At 40.1% G+C, this 24,719-nt stretch overlaps 1 protein-coding gene across 2 annotated transcripts; it reads right to left on the bottom strand.

Moving 5' to 3' along the window:
- Positions 1-4,219: 4,219 nt before the first annotated feature.
- On the bottom strand, positions 4,220-22,570 carry SERPINI2 (serpin family I member 2). Of its 2 annotated transcripts, XM_074962928.1 has the most exons (9): positions 22,436-22,570; positions 21,948-22,257; positions 17,870-18,097; positions 16,107-16,301; positions 15,810-16,002; positions 14,801-14,898; positions 14,034-14,120; positions 10,891-10,980; positions 4,220-4,358 (listed from the first exon to the last, which is right to left on the bottom strand). In XM_074962928.1, exons 2-9 carry the CDS (start codon positions 22,210-22,212, stop codon positions 4,282-4,284), a joined length of 1,233 nt encoding a protein of 410 aa, XP_074819029.1. In that variant the 5' UTR covers positions 22,213-22,257; positions 22,436-22,570; the 3' UTR covers positions 4,220-4,281. The 2 variants fall into 2 exon arrangements, with proteins under 2 accessions (XP_074819029.1, XP_074819027.1); XM_074962926.1 differs by lacking the exon at positions 22,436-22,570 and having other exon boundaries at positions 21,948-22,330.
- Positions 22,571-24,719: the final 2,149 nt, after the last annotated feature.

Below are 24,719 nucleotides of genomic sequence, written 5' to 3'. Positions count from 1 at the left end.
GTGACAAAGACTTAAGAAAATAAAAGATCTGAAGACTAAAAACAACAGTAGAGTTCTTAAAAAGACAAATTAAGATATAAATGTAACAAAAGGACTCAATATTTGTTTTAACCACTCTGCTGCTTGATTGTGATATCCAAACAGAATGCAGCTGCTGTCTTCTGCCTGTCTGTCCATCAATTTATCTAAGCCCTCATCACTATTGTGTCGTAGACTCCAAGTATTTAAAAATAGAAACAACAGTGTCACTCTTTTTTCCATTCCAGCCTGTAGGAAAATAACTTGTGGAGGTGGGGGGTAGGGAAAGCCAAGTCAAAGAGATGAATGCTGAACACACAGTGAGGCCCCGTAGTCATTCCTATTTCTTGCTGGAGAGACTTCCATAGTCAAAATCTAGCTCCTGTGAAAGTTCTATCTCCTCCTCCTGGTTGACAGGTTTATGGTTATAGTGGAACATAGCTGTCATTGACAGACATGGTCGCAGAAGGAAAGCCACTCTCTCAGTCCCAAATCTTGGTAGGCCTTTGAATATAAGGAGAGGTACCTTGAATTGAATTCTCTTGAGTGGAGAACCAGTGCAAAGAGCAGAGCTGCAAGATGTGCCCATGGTCACCTATACTGTTAAGCAGATGGCCTGCTGTGTTTTGTACCATTTGGAGCTATTTTCTGGGCATATGGATTAATTCCTAGATACAATGAGATGTAAGAGTCAAGCCTCCGGGTCACTAACATATGGCTCACCATGGTCTACACTGTATTCAGTAAGATGGGCCACAGTCTTCTGGCCAGTTGCATATGGAAGCATGTGGTATGGTTGGTTGGTTTGTTGTGCTTCCCTCCACCACCACCACCCCAGCCTTTCTTTTTTTTTTTTTCCTGACACAGCTATTTAAGCATCCTGTGGCACTGAGGAGTCTAAAAATGCTATGGACCAATTTAATCCCAGGACAGATGTCTACAACAGCATGTGCCAGACTGAGAATTATGACAAGTTTCTTCAAGGCATCTTCTTCTTCCAATCAGCATCTCAGTGTTGCTTGTGTTCAGCTTTCGCTTGCTGCTCTTTATTCAGACATTGAGGAAGCTGAGAGATGTTGTTATCTATGATTGACATAAAGGAGACCTACAGTTGGATGTCATCCATGTCTTGGTGGCATTTCTGTCCTTGCTCTTTCGTCAGTTTTTTCCAATGGCTTCATAGCCATGGTGAATAATATAGGGGAGAGGACTGATTCTGGTGGACTCTCAGCTGAGGGATTTGGAGACAGAGGCACAACTGCCTATAACTATCTTCTGGATTCAGTCTGAAAGAAAGGATCTGAGTCATTTCAGGACCCTGAGTTTACTGCTGCAGACTTTACCTAAACTGAGCTGAGCTTTTCTGAGGTCTGAAATGGTTAATATTTTTCTTTAATTTTCAGTACTTTTTAACCTCAGCCTCTCCAGGTTTTAGCTGGAATCAGAAGTGCCAGATATAATAAGAAAGCTGGTTTGCGTGAATCCAGTTTTCGAGACAGAACAGGCCTGAATTATTATTTATAGTTGGTATTACTGTAACACTTAGGAGCCTCAGTCATGAACCAGGACCCCACTGTAATAGGCGTGGTACAAAGACAGAACAAAAAGAAGGTCCATGCCCCAGTGAGCTTACAACCTAAGTAGTGTGGACAAACTTCCTATAAGGATCCAGACTTTCGCAGATTTTTTTGATGTCCGGTCATCATCGAGTGCCAGAGTTATGTCATAAATTTTTTTCAAATTATTTCTAAAATTAGAGTGTCTCTTTAAAATCCTTAGCAGATTTCTACTTCTACTTAAACAGTTCCTTCAAAAACTAGGACATGCCAACAAGTAAAATGGGATAGTTCACAATTATGAACAATACTGACTTGCCTTAACAGCAAGACCAAATCAACTCCCTTAGCGTAACAGAATACTGTACATTTTATAGAGAGAGAAGAAAGCATCTTTAAAGTATCAAAAGGAATTTAGACAACAGTCACACTTTTGTGGTTGGGAAAAAAGTAATTTTTCAGGTGAACTTTCACCGAAAGTACCTGCAGCAATCAAAAACATTAATGCTGACTCAGCAGATCTAGAGGGAAGAGGGACAGATGAGGAACTGCTTCTCCAGGAAGATTTTATACATATATATATATATATATATATAATCAACAGCAAAATGCACAGAGCCACATATTTTTGCCAGACTCCGACTGTTCACCTGCTGCTGCTGCTGTGTCTTTTAGCAGTTTATCTGCAAAATGCGGATAAGGATGGTTCAGCTCACCTGCACAAAATCCTTTCATTGTTCAGCCACTGCCATCACATGCCAGTATGAAGGGGGTCGGGTGAAAATTGACAGAAAATAGATAACATTTGTCTGGGCTTGTAGAGAGCTGAGCTATAAGGAAAGCAACTTATTTCATATCATTTCCATTTCTAAACTTGCTAAATAATTTACCAGGTGACTGGGAAGCACTGTGAAAAATGGACAAATGTTACTGAATTCACTGAGATAGCTACTGGTATCAGCTGGGTCAGGGAAGGTGGTGGAATATAAACTTTTTTAGGGGAAACTGATCTGTGCATTTTCAAAGTCTTTATTTTGTTATAGGCAGAGCTGGGAGCGACCCCCTATTTTAGGTTGCTTAACACTTTCCATTTAAAGCTCTTTTTGAGAAGCTGTCATTAACATTGCATTGTTTGCAGCAGGATTTTGAAATTCAGCAGGGAGAGAGCCCTTGAATAGAAAAGTGCCTTTTGTTTATCCCATCAAATTCCATTCAGGTTTAGTGAGCTATACACTTCTGAAAATTGCTTTTTGCCCTTCTGCTTCTTGCGTTCCCCAGGAAACTGTTGACAACATTCCAAAATAATAACTGAACATGAATATTTTAATATCTGGGACCATACCACTGCCAAAGCAACAGCAGCATACACTATTAGGAATATCTGGAAGCTGCTGTAGCATTGAGGTGGAGGAAGGAGAACCAGACCACATAACTCGATACTTAACCATTCAGACAGGACTAGTTAGAAAAGGGCTTCTCAAACTTTTCAAATCTTAATAGAAAGAGTATCTCATGGACCAACCCCTCCTTGCCTTTCACGATCACACAGTCTGTCTCTCCTTCCATTTTTGCTAGCAAAGGTTTCCTAGTATTACTTTTCCATGTATGGAACTTGGAAATATTGATGTAGTTTTAGTTCTCTTTAGTGGTAACTATGTTGTCCTTTTTGAAAATAAATTCTCACACTGTCTATTTTTGTTCTTCATTCCATCCACCCCACCCATGTGTTCTGTGTCTGCCAACCGGAAACAAAGTGAACAAGCAACTTGTGACCAGCTTACCTATATGCAGACCACCAGCAAGTGCTCCGGACACTATGAATTGTTCACAGTTTGGGAACTTATGACTATGTCTTTACTGCCAAAAATGGTGGATATTTTTACAGCAAGATAACTAACAAGTTAGCATTCTCACTTTAAAATCTTAGTGGAGACAAGGCACAGTTAGTTACTGCCTCACTGTATCTACATGAGGTCAACATTATACTATCCCTCACCTTCTTATATCTAAGTAAAAACTAGAGTCATCTCCACTAGCATTTTATAGCAAGATAGCTAACTCACATTAATTATCTCACGGCAAAAAACACACCTTTTGGCAGTGAAGACATAGTAGTCTAAGTGTTATTAGATCATTAGTACAATATCATTACGTGGAAGGGATAAGATAGAGTACCCAGCAGCAAATTGCTGACAAGAGAGAGCATATCAGAGATTAATATGAGAGAAATTGTAAGAGTGCCTGTAAAAAAACACAAAAACATCTATTGTATCACTAACACCACTAGAGTCCTCTTTTGTCCCATAATGCACAACAAAAGTGGACAGAGTATTGTCTGAAAATTAATATAAGATCTTTCCATCAGAGGATAAGATCAGACTACCTCTTCGCATTCCAAGAAGCTGAGAACAGAGAGAATTAGATACATGTTGAGAAGTGACTAGATTAAGTATGTTTTAATATACACACATTACAAAGAAATCTTGTTGTTAGTCATCTTAGTATAGGCTCTACAAGGAACACAAAATCATTCTGTCTTTGTGAAGACAGAAAATCAGCTACTAAGCAAATAACATTTTTATTCTGAAATTTCAAACTTCTTCATGCTCTAGCATTGAAAGAATGAAAAGGAAAAACAGCAAGTTTGGCTGCAATAATGATCAGACTTTAATTTTAGAACATTACATTTTTTCTGCCTTTGTTATGATTATAGTGACTCCATATCTCTTCTCCTTGTGTTCTGAATGTCAGGATTTGCCAGCCTTCCCATAAACACAATTGAACCTAGAAATTGAAAGAGTATTACATATGTTTGCTGGTAAGCATTAGTGTGGATTTCAGTACCAATTATTAAGAATAAGAACATAACTTTTTTCATCTATTCCTACTTTTCTCTGTCAATAGAAAATATGTCAGAGTTAAATGTAATGACACAAACAACATTAAATTCTATTCCCCTATCTGGCCAAACTGATCCTGCAAGCCCTTATTATTTGTATGAAGAAGAAATCCTCTGCTAAACATATAAAATTTCATTTATATCTAAGCTACAGTTGTATGGCTTGGAGTACTTAAGAGACACTATTTTGTATCATACTTTCTTTGCATGTACAGTATGGTGTATGTGTAGTTCTGTAACGGCGATTGCTTTTTTTCCTGTGTACCAGAGATTTTATCATGGTCAGTTGTGGTAGAAAGAACGAGGAGTACTTGTGGCACCTTAGAGACTAAGTAGTTGGGTGGTCACCCCGCTCCGGCCCTGAAGGGGTTAAAACAGCCCTGGGAGAGGGCTGTCCTGGGGAGCCAATACTAAAAGCAGCCCTGGAGAGGGCTGTGGCTGGGAAAAGGAGCAAAAGCACCTGAGTAGTTGACCACAAGTGTGGCCAGCTCAATTAGGGCTCAGCTGGCCCTGATAAGAGGGCTGGGGTCCAGGAGCAGAAGGAGTCTCACTCTGGCCCTGGGAGCAAGCTACCTAGGTATTGCTGTACCTAGAGCAGAGCAATAGAAAAGGGCAAAGGGAGCTGGGGACCTGCAGGCCTTGGTGAAGGCCTACAAAGGTATTGGGGCTACAGAGGTACAGCCTGGGAATAGGCAGAAGCAGCTAGTCCAACCTCCTTGCCAATGATGAGCGGCCATGACAGACTGTAGTCTGCCCCAGTGAGTGGGGGCTAGATGAGGACTGGCAGTAGCCACTGAGGCAAGGTGGGAATAGTGGGTTGGAGGTTCCCCTGGGACTGGAGACCCAGAGTGTGGGGGCACTGCCAGGGAGCAGCACCCCAAGGTAAAGGGGCACTGGGGTCCAGGAGGGACATGGGGTGGGGAGGGGAGGGCAGTGGCAGGCGAGACACTGGCCTGCAGAGGGTGCTCAAAAGCTGGAAAAGAGCTACCTCCCAGATGACCAGTAGGAGGTGCCATGTCGGTGAGTCGTCCCATCACTACAGGTTAAAACCCACTTCATCAGATGCATGAAGTGGAAAACACGGTAGGTAGGTCAAACGTGAAAAGATGGGGGTTGCCATACCAACCTTAACCAGACAAATCAATCAAGGTGGACTATTATCAGCAGGATTAAAAAAAACCTTTGTAGTGATAATCAGGATGGCCCATTTCAAACAGTTGACAAGAAGGTGTGAGTAACAGTAGGGGGGAAAATTAGCATGGGGAAAGGGTTTTTAGTTTGTGTAATGACCTATACACTCCCAGTCTTTATTCAAGCCTAATTTGATGGTGTCCAGTTTGCAAATTAATTCCAATTCTGCAGTTTCTCATTGGAGTCGGTTTTGTTTTATTTTTTGTTGAAGTGAATTCACTAACACAACTCACGGACAGGTCATGGGCAATAAACAAAAATTCACGGAAGCCCATGACCTATCTGAGTTTTACTAAAAATAAGGTGGGGGGGCACTAACTGCCAGGAGCTCCAGGCCCCTGCCGCCCGCAGCAGCTCAGGGTTGGCATCTCAGAGCTCAAGGGCTCCCGCCACCCGTGACAACTCAGACCTCTGGGGCCAGCAGCTGGGAGCTGTGGGGCCCCTGCTACCCCAGGGCATGAGGCTGAAACAGAAAATGTCACGGAGGCCTCAAAGTCACAGAGGCCATGATTTTCATAACCTCTGTGACAAAAATCTTATCCTTACCCCTGGGTTAGACATTTTTACAATATATGCCCTATTGTGCCTCAAGTCTCTTCCTGTTACTTGCTGTCAGCTCCAATAACTCAGACTACGAACCCTAGGGAATTTTACCCCCCCCCCCCCACACACACACACACACCGGAATAGTTTACCATTATTAAAGACTTTTTACTTTGCCTCAGGAACTAATCCCTTTGTGGTATGACCTCTTTGTGACTTCCTGCTATTGCCAAAGGCCATTTCAGTTTGACTCTAGCATTATACATAGTAAAATCCCATTTTTCTCCCCAACTGGAAATCTCTTTTTGCAGTAAAGTCACTACCCAGGACAAGTGTCAGATTCGAAATGGAAGTCTGGCTCTGGGGGAGGAAGTCTTTTCACAGAGCTGCCTCTACATCTCCTCCTCAGAGGCTACTCAAAAGGCATTGGTTCTCATCCATGGCAGACCCTGCTTCCTTGACATTTATAGAACATTAAGTTGTTATGCAGTGTGCTGTGTGCTTAAACTTTTTAAAAACCCAGATAGTAGTCCATTAGTAAGAGGTCATATCTTTCCCATTTAATTAGAGATGTTTGCCAAAAATCCCATGTAGCTTCACTGGTTCTTTTGCATGTGAATTCACTGAAGATTTACAACTTAGATAACTTATCTTGGATTACAGCATTCATATAAGGCCAGAAAAGGTCCTCTCTTCACATTGCCCAGTTAGGCTGTGTCTGTATTTAGCATTTTTGTCCCCATGCTATGCAGTATTGTGATACAATGTTATTTATCCAGACTCTTATCTCACACAGCAATTTATTCTCCTGGTCTCAATATCTTCACAATCGCCATGGCTTTTCCTGTTGGCCATCCGTCTCGACTTCCTCTCTCAGGTTGATCTAATGTTGGGTCATTTATTATTTTTATTTTTATTTTTGCACATTTGAGCTTCTCTAATTTTATTTTTAAATGGAAATATCTGACTGAGTTATTTATATATTCAGATTCCTCTCCCAGCAGTCCCTGGTTTTCACTATTTATGGGAGTCCTTGAAGCTCTTTTTTACCAGTGCTATATGTACTGTATATTCAAGAGATTGAACCTACTTTGCTGATGTCTGACATGGTTCAGAGTTACAGAAGGTTAATATTCCTGTTACATGACTGGGACTGGTGTTCACTAACTGTGATGGCTACTGTTCTCCTATCACTCCACATCACTGTAATATCTGAACGCCTTTCTTTAGAGCATTAAGTGACATAATTAACCTCTGTCATGTGTAATTTATTCTCTCTCTCATCTTCTCTCCAGGATGAGTGTTCAGACAAGTCGTATGTGGGAAGGGCAGTATAGCAGCCTCCAGGAAAGGGGATTATTTCATCAGAAGACAGGGAATTGATCCAAATATTCCAAAATAATAATTTGGCCCATACATCCTATTTAGGTCATGCATGAATCAGGCCTATATTGGTCTTCAAATGCCTATCATTATGACAGATTTCCTGAAACTCCTTTCCAAAGTTGCTATAACTAATTGTTAAAAATAACAGTAATTTTCCCTCTTTTATGGCAGCCATTACCATCTCCTATAAATGAGTTGTCACTCATCTTAGATACTCCTTTAATTAGAGATTTAGTTTTGACATTTTAATTTCGGCGCAGATTGTAAAACAGTAGAGATTTTCATTAAACACATTATTTTTTTAAAAGTTATCGCTTAAAAAAAAAAAAAGAGGAATTTTCCCCTGGTATTCCCTGCCCCACACACTTTTGTGTGCTGATTGCCATCATATGGCTCTGTAATACAAAATAACCAATAACTGCTGCCATGTGGTAATGAAATCAAAAAGGTTTATTTTGAATGTTATGATTTCCCATTGCATCAATGCCACATGCTCCTTTGGTTCATGGAGTTTATGAAATGTATTTGTTCTAAGGAATTTGCATTATCTGAAGGTTAAAATCAAAACTGGTCTTCCTCAATTGACTCCTATGCATGGGGGGGATGGATACATGGTCTTAGCTTTGAATATTTCTGGAAAATAAGTGTTCTATTTGTTTATTTGGAAGGGGTTTAAAGGATCTTAGTTCAGCAGAATCATTTATGATGACCAGTAGAAAGGAAAAAATCAAGAAAAATGATGATGTGAAAAGAGCTAAAGCTAAAATATTAATGCAAGAAGCTGACCTAAAACTTCTGCTGGGACCTACTACCTATAGAATTATGGAGTCTATTACTAGTTAAAAATAAAACATTCTTAAAACCAAACTGATTTCACATAACTTCAAAACAATAGTTTCAGACACAAAGCTTATCTAAAAAATACTTATGGATTCTGTCAAGCCCAACTTTTAAATAACTGTATTAGCCTCCATGAACAAACTTTCCTCCAAAATCATTAGAACAGCCAAATTCATTCTGTGGAAATGGCTGAATTACATTTTTTTTTTAAATTAATACACTGAGGTCAGGGCTACAAAGCTAGGGCAATATCCTGCTCTCAAGCCACACATATATGTCTAGAAGTTTTGCAAAGTGACTGAGGGGAAAAATATGGTACTTAGGTAGTAACTAATATTTTAGTTAGCAAAGTTAGATGTTGCATTCAGTACCACTTGATTGGTGGAGAATGAAAATCATGTTTAGGACTACCATAAATTCAGCTCTTCATTGGGTTCTGTGTCCAGAACAGTATCTGTTCTCTGAGCCCCTACCCATGGGGGGGAAAAAGGTAGAGAGCTCAGAGGACAAGCATTAAGAGACAGGAAATGAAGTGAAAGCACCACATACTTCACTGCTTATAACAGTGTACTTTTAAAATTGATGTGAATATGAAGCGGAATGCCAACTGCCTTTGTCCAGTCCTCCTATATTGATCCCTGCCTACATCCAACCACTATCTATACATGCTAAGTGAATATTTCTGCTGAAGTGATCAGCAGTTAAATAGTTAATGTTGATATTTATTATCCTACTGAGGTGAATGGGATACCTTTTGGCTATACGAGGCCAAATTCTGCTCTATTACGCTGCTGCTAATTGACATCAGCAGTATTGTCAGCTTTCGTGTGATGGGGTTTACAAACCCCTCACTAAGGTGGAGGCAGGGGAAAGGCTGGAGCAGTACTGAACCAGGAAAGCGCTGCCTCTCGGGCACTGCCAAGCATTTGTTTGGGGAAATTAGCACTATAAAAAGAGCTCCAGCAACCCAGGCGGAGGGGAGGAGAGAAATCATTTCCAGGAGGAGGAGCTTTTACCGAGGAGGTCTTGCAATGAATCTTTCTCCCACTTCCTTGAGACATCACCCAAGAGGCAGGGAGAACCACATACAGGGCACCAAAGGGTTGCCTGCGTGCGTCAGCCCTGAGACTCAGGGTTTGGAGCAAAGGACTGTAATCAAACAGCAGCCACGCCCCAAACTGAGACATCAGGTGGGGTAAGGAGTGGCCCACAGTAAGGTGAACAAGAGGTGGGCAAAGCATAGGTCAGCCTGAGCTGTCACACTTGGCTAGAATCTGGAGGAGTGAGAGACTGGGTCCCCTTACCCACATGAGATTCACCTATGCCTTGCCCTGGGATGGGCAGGACTAGAGAGTTACTGATAAGAAAGCTGACCCCTCTGAACCCTGTCCCTGACACATTGAACTAAAAAAGAGACTAAAGCAGCAGGCCCTGACCAGTAAACGTGCTGGCTGAATGGACAACTGTACTAAATCTCACCATCTTATTGTGACATTGGGTGTTTTCCTACCTGTCAAGGGAGCTGAAGCTAGCAAGATAGCTGCCACTTCCCTACAGCCTATCTGCATGTGGAAGGGAAGCTGCCCTGAATAAAATTGGCTTCCACCTCCCACTGTTTTCAGAGAGCTTGAAGCTAGGCCTACCGGCATAATGGCTGCTCATCTAAGGTTCAGTGGGGCTCAACAGGACATAAGGACTGTGAGGAGCAGAGAACAGGTAAAGAAAGTTGAAATTCTGAAGAATTTTCAACCAGTGTGGGGTCTGGATTAATAGATTAAAGCCACATCAGGCTGTCAGGCCTGGAGTTTGAAACACATATGTGAGAAGATAAAATGAAGACAGAGAATGGTCTGAATGTGAATATATGTGAAATTTACAGACCTTGTTAAAGAGACACAAATTCAAACCAACAGCTTTCCTAATTTCCTTATTAATAGTACTTAGTTTTCTTTTTACTGTTTTTCTTTTTGCATTTCACTTATCTTAAATAATGGTCAGACTATGCAGTGTTGCTGTAGTTGTGTTGGTCCTAGGATATTATAAATACAGTATAGGTGAGGTAATATCTTTTATTGAACCAACTTCCGTTGGTAAGAGGGAATCTTTCAAGCTTACACAAGAAGCTTGTCTCTCTCTCTCCAGCAGAAGTTGGTCCAATAAAAGATATTACCTCACTCACCTTGTTTCTCTAATAGTCAGACTAATCAGTTTCACTTTTATTTGTAATGAGAAGTTTCATAGTCCATTTCACTTCCTTGTTCCCCCGCACTAGTACAACGTGCGGTCCTGGTTGGGTTGCAGACGCTGCCCAGGAATGTTTAAATACAAACAAGAACATTTTTTTCTTAATTTTATTTTCCATATTTTCCCCACGAAAGCCACATTTTGGGCTAGTGCTATCTGACACGTATCCCTTTGAAAAATCCCAGGAGATGGAGTGTAAATGCAATAACTTACCTGTTGGATTATGTTTCAGGATAAATAGGAATGGGCGGTTAGCCACAAACTGGTTATGTGACATGCTCATGATTGCTGCCATCTGCGTGCCTACAAACACAAAGCAATAGACTTTCTGTTAGGGATAAATCCTCTGCCCAACACAAAGCCTAAGCAGAAGGTCTGGGTGCTGAAGGAGTGTCTTTGGGGTAAAGAAGGCATCCTCCCCCCAAGACAAGGAAGCTGCTAAGAAGCCACCCTGTGTGGAGCGGGGGAACGGAGCTACCTGAGGCCAGTGACTGAAACAGGTTATTTTCTAATGTCCAGGGGATTGGATGAGTCACTGTGTAGGGAGCATAAGCAAAGCTAGCCTCTGCACCATACAGCCAGTCACCTCCCCCCAGCATAAAGGAACCACACCCATTCTGGTACCAGAGGCCTTCTGTGGCCATGGAGATTGGCTGTATATGGTCCGTGGGCTGGATTTCTACATCACAGATTAGAAATATTAGTCATTCTTACGGAAGAGATTTTGCTATAACAGATCAGACTGTTGTCCCATTATGTCAGGTGTCTAGTATATGGTGCAGTAAGGAGAAGTGATAAATCTATGTAAAATGCCTTTCACTGAGACACACACACACACTGGATGAACTGCTGTTCTTGATTACCAAATGACAAACGTATTTTAACTGGATTTTTTCTTTTGTTACAAATCATAAAGACAACTGCACGATTACAAGAACAAATCACTCATCTATTATACAGCTGCTTTGTAATATGACATTTTCTTTGAGGACTTAGCACAAACTATTAAGATAATAACCTGCTGGAGATATCTTGAGACTTTACCTTCTTCAGCTCAAGATGTGGCATTTCATTTTAAAACTCATCTGAATGGAATATTGTAACTATATTCTTTAACTATAGTTATTATCTTCCTAGCAGGCATCTGTCAAACTGAGAGCTTAAAATGGCTCATTTAAGCAGTGATATATGTGCTCAAGAACAATGGTTTACCACTGAAAATGGGCTGGTTAAGAATTAAGATATGATACTGCAAGGCTGTCATTAAAATAAAATCAGGTTATCTTCTGTTTCATATTAACATCCTTGCTAGATACAGTAAATCATCTCCATTACAAAGGGCTTCATAAGCAGCCCACAGCCAATATGGAATTTTGCCACTCCTAAAAGCTAGAGCAGAAATTATCATAAAGACAAGATGAACTTTTTCATGCAGTGTAATACAACTACAGTGCCAACAGGCTGGGCCCAGCAGTCTGGCACTTGTTACTATGTGAGGGAGCAGAATTCAAATCCTTTGCTCCTGGGTCAGCAGCAGCTGGGAAAATTGAGAAGACCGAGAACTCAGCCTTTGCAGAACAGAGCCTTTTATCACTCATTAGCCACTTTGAGAGTGACGTTGATGAGCTCAGAAGGAACCATCTTCAACAGGCCTTAATAGGAAGGATGGTTGTCACAACACTGGGCATTTTGGTGGGGGTAGTTAATGATTTTGAGGTGCTTTGATACAAAGATGCCCTCCTCATCACTGTAATATCTGAGCATATGCCAGTCAATAACTGTCTACCAAAATACCTAATGTTACAACAGTCATCCTTCTGATACAGAAAAAAGTAAATGCAAAAACTGAGAGGGGATATTTAGGCTTTGAGAAACACTTGGGAGGAACACTATGAGGAAAGAAAATGAGAACAGGAACCAAAAAACATAATAGATGGTATACTCGGTGTGGGAGCAACCTCTGACTTCCTGCAGATAGTGTTATAAGTATCATATGCACTGTGTAATTCAATTAGTGTTGTTCAATCCAGGGACGGATTATTTATTAAGTACTTAATATAGAGAACACTTTCAAGTAGCGTGTCTGGGAGCTATGAATTCATTTAATAGCTGCTAGCAAGCGGATTGCTTCCAATATTCTTCTTCACTAAGTGCTGAGTTGAGACACAATGCACCAAATTCTCCTCTCACATACATTAACAAACAGCAAGAGTAACTGCATTATGGTCCATGAAGGTACACGATGCAGAATTTGCTATTATTACCTAACTTTGTTAGCTGTGTTTTTAGTGTGTGTGTTCAAAATCCAAATCAAACATATATTAAATTAAAAACCCCTAAAAATAAATAGTCCAAGGTGTATTTTTTTCCTAGGACCTACATGACACTTAGAAAACAATTCCTGCAGAGGACACCAAATATGAAAATACAGGCTTTGACAGTAGCTTTAGCAGTCACTGCTCTACCCAACACTAGGGACGAGAGGGGTGCAGCAGTGATAATGGCCAGAGACATTGTGCCTATGAAGGACAAACAATTAAAATGCTGCCAGGGCATTTGGTGGTGTGCAGAGCAGAGCACCTTATGACACACAGAGTGGAATGTATATACCTACCCAAAAGCTGGCCTTGGAAAGTCTCTGCTGGTGTGGAAGGAGGCTGGGGAGACGGCAACATAGCCACACTCCAACCTCACATCGATGTTATGGGATCAGGGGCCCTGACAGTACTATGATTCCTTATGCCTTGCATTAAAGAAGAGCAAACATGAAATTCTGATTTCTCACTATACAAGGTGCATTGCACTAGATCCTTTTGTCCTTCCTCTACCCCCCTTGCACTCATGCATAGGCATGCATATTTTAAAAATTTGCTTACTTTGGGGGTAGGGACAAGGAAAACATACTGAAAATCAGAATAGGTACAGTGTCAAAAATCTGTTTAAAAACAACAATAGGGCGATGATTTTGCATGACCTGCATTGATACAAAGTCATGAATAAAAATAGTTGCTGAGTCTTTCATTTTGTAAAAGTTGCCTTAAAAATCATTTATTTTGGAAGAACAGATGCCTTTGACTGTAAGCATACTGAAGAAAAAAATATCAACTTATAGCCAAATATGTGGGTAAAGGTTGGATTTTTTTTGTCCGATTATGGGTTGAGGAATAAAGTCCAGACACACGTAAGCCTGTTGCATGCATTTTAATAATTTAATTTGAAATGGAAGAACCATGGGTGAAAAGTGCACCAAATGATTTGCATCCAACATTTACTCAAGAGCCACTCGCATCAAGTTCAGAATACATTGGAGTGATAAGTGTTTATCCTCCTAAGCAAAGAAAATATTCACATCTTACTTGAGGATGCTGCCGCTTCACTGCCATCTTCATTTACCTCAATACAAACTTTTTGGATGGCTTTAGAAATGTATATGTCAGATGATTCTGAAGGGGAAATATATAAATTATTACATTTTATGTTGAGAGATGAAGGCTCATGCACAATGCTTAACTGTTAAAATCAGAGGACCCTTTCCATGTTCATTTCCTAGTTCCCAGCCTCAAAAAATACATGTGCGATTTCCACCGCCACCCACTCTCCCATTAATGTTTGATGAGTTAAAGGGTGAAGAAACAAAGAAGCAAAGTCTAGGCTAAAAGAGAGGTACCGTATAGTGAAAATATAGCATGTACACTTGTCTGTAGATGCACACATATATTATTCATGTAATATAAGGAAAATGGTCTTGTCGGAACACTGGGATCTGAGAAATCTAGGTCTTAAACAATATTGGGTCACATGTGTAACATTTTCCAGAAATTAGGAGTCCATGAACTTCAAACCTTAGATCTTCTATACATTCAAAATTACAATTCACTTGCTCCCCACATTTTAACATGAATCTAAGAATAAGCCACCCTTGTTCTCTGATGTAGAGTGGGGGAAAAATTTGCTTGTGTGTTTGTGTGTGCGCACGGATGTGTGTACGCATGCACGTGCAGTTTTGCCTTGATTATATACCGAAAAGTACATGGTTAAAGTACATTATTATAAAAGGTGATGACAACTGAAAACAGAGATAAAAGTTTCATAATTGTAATATCAGAATTGTTAATCACTGCACCTGTTATTCCAGAAAGGTCACAGCCGCCACTAAATATCTCTGTTACATTGAGGGAGTGCAGCGTTTCTTGTAAGTTCACTGTCTGTTCTATTTTAAACCTATAGAGCATATAGAAAAGAGACTCATTGTATAACTATCAATATTTTCCCAGTCAATAAATGATTATCAATGGAAGCAGCAAGACTAGTGGTTAGATCAGGAGGCAGGAAGATAGAAAATCTAGGTTATATCCCCCTGCTGTGTGCTCCTGGGCAAATCATTTAACCTCTCTAATAGTTTCCTTATCGATGTAGTGAGTAAGTAGTTAAAGGCTACTTGCCCACTTATTGTAAAGTGTTCTGAGCTACACGGATGAAAAGCACCATCTAAGGGTTTCATAGTCGTACTATTACTATTTTGAACAAGGGAGACAATGTTTAAAATTATAAAGAAACCAGACATAGAGGCATTATGTGGTCGAAAACTCAAGATGTAAAGCGTCATTGAGAGCACCTGTACTTACCAGTGGATATTAAATAGCGCAAACCTTTAATTTAACTTTAATTTGTCCATGTAGTGTTACTAAATAAAGCACCTTTTTAGATCAGTGGTGGCTAAAATAACCAAATGAGGGCACACTTCCAAGCCAATGTTCACACTCTGCTCTGCCATCCAGGAAACCTGGGTTCTCATTTTGCCAGGCTCGTTTACAAAGAGAGAGTGAAGCGGGTATAAAATGCCACCACTCATGTAAGTGAATGAAGAGTTTTGATCCGGTAGCATTTCATACCTACTTGGAACAGGTGTAAAGGTCTACACAAGGTACAAGGTAGTGGAAAATCAGGTCCAATCTGATCCTCTGTTCACTGACACGAATGACAAAATTCCCATTGACTTAAGTGGGAGCAGAATCAGGGCCTGTCGTCAGTAGGCTTTCTTGACTATTTTTGTATTTAATCCCTAATGCTTCCATAACGGAAGATTAGAGGGGATAATGAAAAATAAGAATATTGAGAAGTACATTACACACCTAGGGAGGCTTATTTCTACGTCTTCCTCTTGTGTTTCAGCAAACCAGTCTTTTATCAGCTGAGCTGTAATTAGGTTTTCTACTTCTTCTATAGTTACATCTTCTGAAGGAAGTGTTAAAACTAAGCTGAACTCCATCCCTTTGTAAGGTAATTCCAACACCTGGTAGCTCACATTATTGTCAGAAAAATAACCTAGAATAAATACAAAACCATGGGCTTCAGTAAGAGAACTGCAACCCCTAAGACAATATATATGATTTTATGGTCACCACACAGACATGCATATTTTACATTACCAAACTTTGTTCTCAGCTGAAGATGCATCATTGGTATCTTAGTTACAGAACCATCTCTCTTAGTAAAATCCATCTCCTGGGTAGCTTCTGGTCTGAACTTCTGTGTCCAGTCTCCTTTGAAGTAAATAGCGTTCACCAGAATAAGCCTAGTAAGGGGACCAAATTCTTCACTTGAAACAATATTTTTTATTTTGCCTATGGGGGGGAAAAAAGGACATGAGCAAAATTTTCAGACGCTATAAACGCCAGTTAGTCTATCTTAAACGCAATTAAAATGAGCATGCATGTAATATACAGGCTGTGATTTTAAAGATTCCCTGTTACGATAACACTCTGAAAAAAAGGCTATTGCACTCTGACATTAGAGAATAGTTTGTCATTAAACTTTTGTCCCAGTGAAGTGAATGGGATTTTGCCATTGACATAAATGGGAACCAGAGCATGTTCATTATGTTAGGATGGTTTTGTGTATAATACGGAATATAATACTTTCCTGCAGAGTTCCAGATTATTTTGATATTATCACAGAGCTCTGCTCCAGAATGCAGGATTTATTTTTCAATGAACTTTCATCCTTCCCTTATAAAGAAAACCTTCATGTTATGAATCGAGTGTAAGCGATGTAAGGATGTCTATCTGAGTCTGCAGACAACATTATCTAAAAGGAGGTGTTAACAATGACATGTGGGTAATTTAATTGCTTGTTATTTTAGCAGAAATATCAAGCTAACGGGCTTCTCCATTGTTGTTGAATGTAGCAGCAGATATTAGGATGGGTACAGTGAGGCAGATAGTTGGTGTCAATAGTTGCTTTGGTAAGGAATGAGCCATTCAAATGCCTTTTGCCTCTAGATTTAAAGTCAGCTCTCCACCTGTCCGAAAGGGAAAGGGGAAGAACTATCTCCTCTCCCTGGTACCAACCCGCTAAATGACTCCAGAATATCAGCAGCCTCCCCACCACTTATCACTCCTGGATACCAAAATCCCCTTTTGTCCCATACCCAGCTTCCAAAACCTCCAGCTTTCCCCTGGCAACTTCTTTGGTTCAGTTATTCGATGTCAATACAAAAATGTGCAGCACATCAGAGTTAAAATATAGGAGCAGCATAAAATAAATGGAACATTATCAAACTGAATAACACACAAAATACTATATTAATTGGTGAAGGAAGGTCAGAGAGGGCTTATAGGCAGAGTTACATAATTCTGTGGACCCTGTTGTAAAATTAAGCCTGAACGTTTCACATTGGACATGGGGCTTTGGTGGCTAGCTTCTGTATTTACTTGGAGTATCAGAGTTTATTTAGCAGCTGTATAGTGTTCTGAAAATTAATAGATTTTACTAACATGTATTAATGATTTACAGTAAATGTGAGAAATGGAGCACTTGTTATTAACAAATTAAATAATCATCTACTTGGCAAGGAGTGATGATTTCCAGCGTCCCCAAACCTATAGCTGTGTAAAAATGCCATACTAAATAATTTTATGAAAAAATGCTTCACATGACTGTGAATCAAAAGAAGATCATTAGAGTTAGCAAACAGCCTGGTATTTTTCTCTTTTTAAGGGCTAGTTGCTGGTCTTAATAACAGGCTATATTGGAAAGAAGGTACTAACTTCCAGATTCCTTCTTGCAAAGTCTCATATCTGTCACAGATCAATGATACAACCACCAACCCGTTCTATATATTTTCGGGCATTAAAGGCGAAGAACTTAACTAGCAAACAGTGATTTTATGAAAGCTGTAGAGAGAGTTTACCATCTGTTTTGTTTTCTACCCAGGTTCTTATGGCCTCTGTGCAAGCTTGTGTGTCTTGGAAATTCACCAGTTTTATAGCAGTCTGAAAAAATTTCTTGTTGCTATGGAGATACTGTTCTTTTACAATGAATCCTTCTTGAAGGTAGAGGGCATTGGCAAGATTAAATGTAAATTCTTTCTTTTCTGAGGTGACAGAGAAAAGTGTCTGGAGCAGAGAGAATTCTTCACCTAAGGAAAATAAATGTTAATAGTAGCATCTTCACTTGAAGAACATAAAGCAGCTGTGTAATAGCATCATTCTCCATGTACAAAATGCATTCCATAATCTCCTGAAGGTTCAGGTGCAGTACAACTAAGGCTGCTTTTGAAAATGGGCTGCAATATTCTGATTGTTTCCTTTATGCTGCATGTACATTTGGAAAAAAACAGAAGATTCAGAGACTCTCCCCACCACCACCACCACCCTGTCCCCAGAATACAGGCCCTTTCTACCCAAGCTACTTTGTAAAGGTGTAACTGGTAAGGTGATTAGATATTCCTCAAAACTGTCAGTGGTTTTAAAACCAGTCTTCTTCCAACCATCCCTGTCAGTGTCGTAAAAAAATGTTTTTGTGGCACAAGCCACCTGCAGATGCAGGGAAGTAAACTACAACAAAAGGGTTCAAGACTGGAAAACCCTAAGGGGGCAAATGCTACCCCCACAAAGTTCAATTCTAAAAGTGACAAGGATTGCTTGTTGAAGGAGTGGGGGTAGAGAGAGAGAGAAGTAGGAACTCCTCTTGTTCTCTCCCACACTCAAAACTCTCCTATGCATACCTCCTTCACCCCCCACTGAAACCATTCTCTCTCCTGGTCCTCTTGAGTGAAAGGTGTAAACATATTCTATATAAGGAACAACATGCATTAACCTACACATACAAGATTAATTCACATCACCAGCTTTAGTGCAGAGACAGATTATGCCTCTCCTTACTCTCACTGGGTGTACCTTACTCCACAAGCAGGGCCAGTGAAATCAGTGGGATTATACCTAGAGTAAGGTACTACTCAGCGTGAGTAAGGGTGGCAAAGTCTGGCTCTTTTAACCTATGTCCTCCTTCAGAGGATAATATTGAATAAGCAAAGCATGAACTAAATATATTTTAAGACAGGGTGAATGAATCTCACTGGTGCACTAATTAAATAGATACTATGAGCTGAGTATTCCAAGTGTCTGACTCTGTATGCTTTTCAGCATTGGTAACATGTCTGATAGAGAAGATTTTTGAAGTCACTTGCACATGCTCAGGCTAACCTTATCTTTGAAAGACACCCTGGGGGGCGGATAACGGGGCACCCCTACCGAGTGTAGTTACACTTTAAAATCCACAATGTATTGATTACATATTTGATTTTTTATAGTTCCCAGGCCAAATAAATTCCTGAAGTAACTCCACTGAAGTCACTTATTACAACAGGGCTGAATTTTGGCCTCCAGGATTCATTTAACTCTATAATTTAATGCACTGTAAGCTGCATTTTTTTACAGGTATCTTCCCTCTTATGTCCCAGGTTTATCTCATTCTATTCCTCTCCTGCTGTGTCACATCTTTTAACAACACGGAGATATGAAATCCATTCAGTGTTGTAACCACCCACTCTAACTAGTTTCAGAGTAACAGCCGTGTTAGTCTGTATTCGTAAAAAGAAAAGGAGTACTTGTGGCACCTTAGAGACTAACCAGTTTATTTGAGCATGAGCTTTCGTGAGCTACAGCTCACTTCATCGGATGCATAGCATATTGTGGAAACTGCAGAAGACATTATATACACACAGAGACCATGAAACAAAACTTCCTCCCACCCCACTGTCCTGCTCGTAACAGCTTATCTAAAGTGATCATCAAGGAGGGCCATTTTCAGCACAAATCGAGGTTTTCTCACCCTTCCCCCCCCCCCCCACAGACACACATACAAACTCACTCTCCTGCTGGTAATAGCCCATCCCTCTTTGAAACCTCTCTTTATAATGCGCATGATAATCAAGGTGGGTCATTTCCAGCACTAATCCAGGTTTTCTCACCACCCCCCCCTCCAAAAACCACACACACAAACTCACTCTCCTGCTGGCAATAGCTCATCTTACAATGTGCACAGCAATAATCCAAGTTTAACCAGAACGTCTTGGGGGGGGGGGGGGAGTTTGTAGGAAAAAAACAAGGGGAGATAGGCTACCTTGCATAATGACTTAGCCACTCCCAGTCTCTATTCAAGCCCAAATTAATAGTATCCAATTTGCAAATGATTTCCAATTCAGCAGTTTCTCGCTGGAGTCTGGATTTGAAGTTTTTTTGCTTTAAGATAGCGACCCTCATGTCTGTGATTGCGTGACCAGAGAGATTGAAGTGTTCTCCGACTGGTTTATGAATGTTATAATTCTTAACATCTGATTTGTGTCCATTTATTCTTTTACGTAGAGACTGTCCAGTTTGACCAATGTACATGGCAGAGGGGCATTGCTGGCACATGATGGCATATATCACATTGGTGGATGTGCAGGTGAACGAGCCTCTGATAGTGTGGCTGATGTTGTTAGGCCCTGTAACTCTAACTAGTTTCTGTTAGTGCCATATTACATTGCATAGGCATTTTGGAAACATCCCTTTCTGCCAGTGACTGGCAGCATGACACATGGCAGAGGTCAGAGACTTGATTTTCTAAGTAACTTGTCTGTTTAAATATTTTCTAAAAAAATTAAAATGGTTAATAATCATCTTCTTGAATGAATGGATTTATGTCATGCACTGAAGATCTACAAATGTAGCTATAAATGCCCAGCTGTCCCTTGATAAGTATTTATTCTTGGGAGTCTATGGAAAAAGACCATTGTACCAAACAAAGTGCTGCAAAGTAATGTTAAAAATGTACTTTGCACATTGGATTTGATCTGCAGATCAATGATCTCTATTAGGACAGATTGCATTAAAACTATTCAAAGCAATTAAAATGGACTTACTACATTTCCTGGAACCTGTAATTGAACATGGGCTTCAATTATTTCTACTTCTAGCTGTTAAGAATGCAGTGTTTTTTGTACAAAATGTACACATTTTAAAATCATTTAGCCAACAAATTTTTGTAAGTCTTTTTCACTGTAGAATTACCTACTGTAGGGTTATTTGTGAAATTTGTAATGACTTTCCTATTACTTTTCATTAAGATGATATTAAATATAAATAAGGAAGTGGAGGCCAGGGGTGAGTGGCTGGAGTTGGCTTCTTATACCCCTTAGGCCAGATTCTGATACTCTTAACTCATGTTTGGGAGCACTGCACTCCGTAAGTAGTCTCAAGACTTCAATGGGACGATTTATGGATAAGGTGCTATGCAAATTGTATATATAAAATGTATTAGGCCCTACCAAATTCACGGTCCATTTTGGTCAATTTCACAGTCATAGGATTTTTAAAAATCACAAATTTCATGATTTCAGATATTTAAATCTGAAATTTCACGGTGTTGTAACTGTAGGGGTCCTGACCCAAAAGGCAGTTGTGGTGGGAGGGGGGGTTGCCAGGTTATCGTAGGGGGGTACACTCTTCCTTCTGTGCTACAAATGGCAGCGGCGCTGCCTTCAAAGAGTGGTGGCTGCTGGCTGGGAGCCCACCTCTGAAGGCAGCGGCGCTGCCAGCAGAAGCACAGAAGTAAGGATGGCATGGTATGGTATCCATGTCAGTGACTGAGCTGGCTGCTATGGAAGAACCTGTTCTGAGAACAAGAAATGTCTATGTGATCAGAAAGCAACAGAGGATCAGAGATGGTAGCTACTGGCCAATGTCCTCTACCTTGTTCTGCATCTTAGATATGTCCGTTTCTGTTTTACTAGTTAGCTTCATTAGTTTGAGATTGATATTTTATTTGCATTTTAAGATAAGAGAATGAGATCTAGCAAAAGGAGCTAGTGCCATGTGACAGTGATATAATCATTCAAAACCCTGACAGTCATGTCATGTGACATGAGCTAGGTACTAAATGCCACTCACCAGTGTGTTTCACCATTATTACACAGCATGAATGACAGTAGATCAAGCGATACTCACCATCTTTATTTCCTTGCAGTTTCAAAGCTTGTCTTATCTCATTAAGTGCTTTTCCTTTTGCCCCCAACTGCACCGTTCCCAGAAGTAAAGCAACACCAAGTGGTGAGTGTATGATGTTCTCCTCTTTAGGAGAACAGTGAAGAACTTGGTAGAGCTCCACCGCAAGTTGGGTAGTGCTATCAGCCATAGGATTAGAGATGGGGCTGCAAGTTAAGGACATTCCAGCTGTAATCAAGAGAAGGCTCTGAAATAAAGCACTTCTCATCGTAGCACAGTTTATTGCAGCTTTTTCCCCTCTGAATGATTGGAACTGAAATCACATTATAAAAACCAGAACAGTGATTTAACTTCACACTACCACACTTGTCTAAGAAGTTACGATAAACAGCATCTAGCTCCTTCCCGTAGTTCTATTGGTCAATTTCTTTATCTCACCCATAAATTATATACCCAGTAAAAAGAAACTTTTTAACACAAGGAAATGTTACCTTTGATCTCTAATAGAATCTTATGTAAATCATCCCGTAAAGCAAACTTCTATACCTGAAAAGAGGTTTAATCTTGATAAACAAAAACCTATATAAGACTAGGTTAACGTGAATATTTAAAGATTGTTTGCAAGTATCATTCTGTGTACCTTTGGCATAATGTATGTAGTGTTCCCGTATTAAGTTCACTGTTTACCACAGTTAGAAGTTATCCTTTAACAAGTCATAGGAAGGAAAAAGGAACGTCCTTTATCTGTGCAATCAGTTAAGTAACTGATCCATTTAATTGATGCTAGTAACGAATATGTACGCACAGCTGTATTACCACACTTGTATGTAGTAGAAAACACCATGCTGTGCTTGATTTTATTTGGAGTGGTATATACTATTCTAAATGATCTGTAGCTGTAAAATATTAATCTGAATCTATACTTCTAGCACCTTGAATTTTAGGGTGTTTGGATCTGGGATTTTGAATCAGTGTATTCATATGACAGGGGGCCATTTGTACAATTCAGATCAGGGATGAGCTTTCAGACCCCAAAGTGTGTTTGAATCCAGGATTTTGGTGTGGGTCGCTCTTGAATTCCAGGACAAATATTGCTTTAGAAATGTAGCCTCATAATACAAATGTACATTTGAATAGATCTGGTTTTATAAAGCACTCTAAGTCTATCACAAAAGCATTTTACTAAATAATTAATTACATTCTGGCACAGTAATACAGCAGATATTACAAAACTCAAAATTAACTCACATGAAGCCTGAAATTCAATGGAATCCCTCCTGCTCAGGAGTTACCTTGGAATTGTTAAATTCCAGATGAGCAAGCATCAAGGGCAGACAGAGAGAGGATACCTCTAACAACATCAGCATTGAGTATAAGCCTCAATCATGTTAAGAAACTAGAGATTGTAATTTCAAAGGAGTCTAAGGGATCTCCCTTAGGCTGCCTTGAATAATTGCAGCCTAAACCCCTAACTGTCCATTTCAACTGTGCTACACTAAATTCATAATCCAAAATCCACTGAAAATCACTGGGTGTTTTCCATTGACTATAATGGCTTTAAGCCCTAACATGTTAAGTTGCAGAACTATATTTTGAATTCAGTTAATTGCCCATTCCCTTCCTGTTGAAGTTACCGAAAGCACTTCTTGATTTTAATGGGAATAAGAATCAGGTCTATACTTACTGCTCTGTCCTACCTTAAGAAAGCTATAGCTTAAAGGAATTTGGATTAGGCAATAATAAAAATACACACCTACATCATTTAAAATATTTAGTTTTATACTAATAGCAACCAGCGTTTCCTGTTCCCCAAAGCAATTTAAAGAATTATTGCATATGCTTACCCGGAAAAACAGTTTCACCTCTCTCTCCACACTTCACAGCAACACTACACTTAAAAACTGGTTTGCCTTGAAACGAAAAATAAAGAGCAACAAGGACAAGGACACCACTATGTTTATCATGAAAAGCAGCATGACTAATGTACCAAAACCCATAACAGGTGGCCACAAAGTTTATTATGAAAATTTGTCTTTCTAAAATGTGTCAGTATTAATTGGGATGTCTTGCCTTGTGTAAGAAATTAATGGGGAGAACTGTGTTTCAGTTTAATGGGATGACAGCATAACTCAGAAACATGACCTCAGTTCTAATGTGCCCTTCTGATCCTTTTAGTTTACCTTGAGAGAGTCTGCATTTGAAGCAGAACTATGGACTATGCTCCTGAATTGACCCACAGAAATAATGGTTATTTTTTCCACATGGTTTCACCTGCAAATTGCAAATACATCAGCCATTGTGGACGTATATATTTTAAGCATAGCTGAGAGGGGAAAAGGGACAAAGGGTTACATGTGTTTAGCCCCAGCCTGTAGTAGAGTAGTGCAGAGCATTGGGAGGCTCTTGCCTCCACAAGGCACAGTGCTGCCTGGAGTTCCCCATTGTGCTGGGGCAATGATTGGGGAAAGGATCCTTATTCCATCCGCACACATACAGCTACATAAGGGCTGGCACAATTTTAGCCTAAACAGTTTAGTGCAACAAGCAGTGATAAAATACTGCAACATTATATAATAGATATAAGGAATACATGACAGTGTGGTGTAGAGGTTTCAGGGTGTGTCTACACTGCAATTAAAAGCCTGCGACTGGCCCATGCCCACTGACTTAGGCTCCTGGGTTTCAGGCTAAGGGGCTGTTTAACTGCACTGTAGATGTTCAGGCTCGGGCTTTTGCAAGTGTGGAGGGCCCCAGACGTAGGGCTGCAGCCCGAGC

This window comes from Natator depressus, chromosome 9 (assembly GCF_965152275.1).
Source record: "Natator depressus isolate rNatDep1 chromosome 9, rNatDep2.hap1, whole genome shotgun sequence".
NCBI classification, from domain to species: Eukaryota; Metazoa; Chordata; order Testudines; family Cheloniidae; genus Natator; species Natator depressus.
Note: the sequence above shows the minus strand (reverse complement) of the source record. Positions and strands in the feature narration are given on the sequence as shown.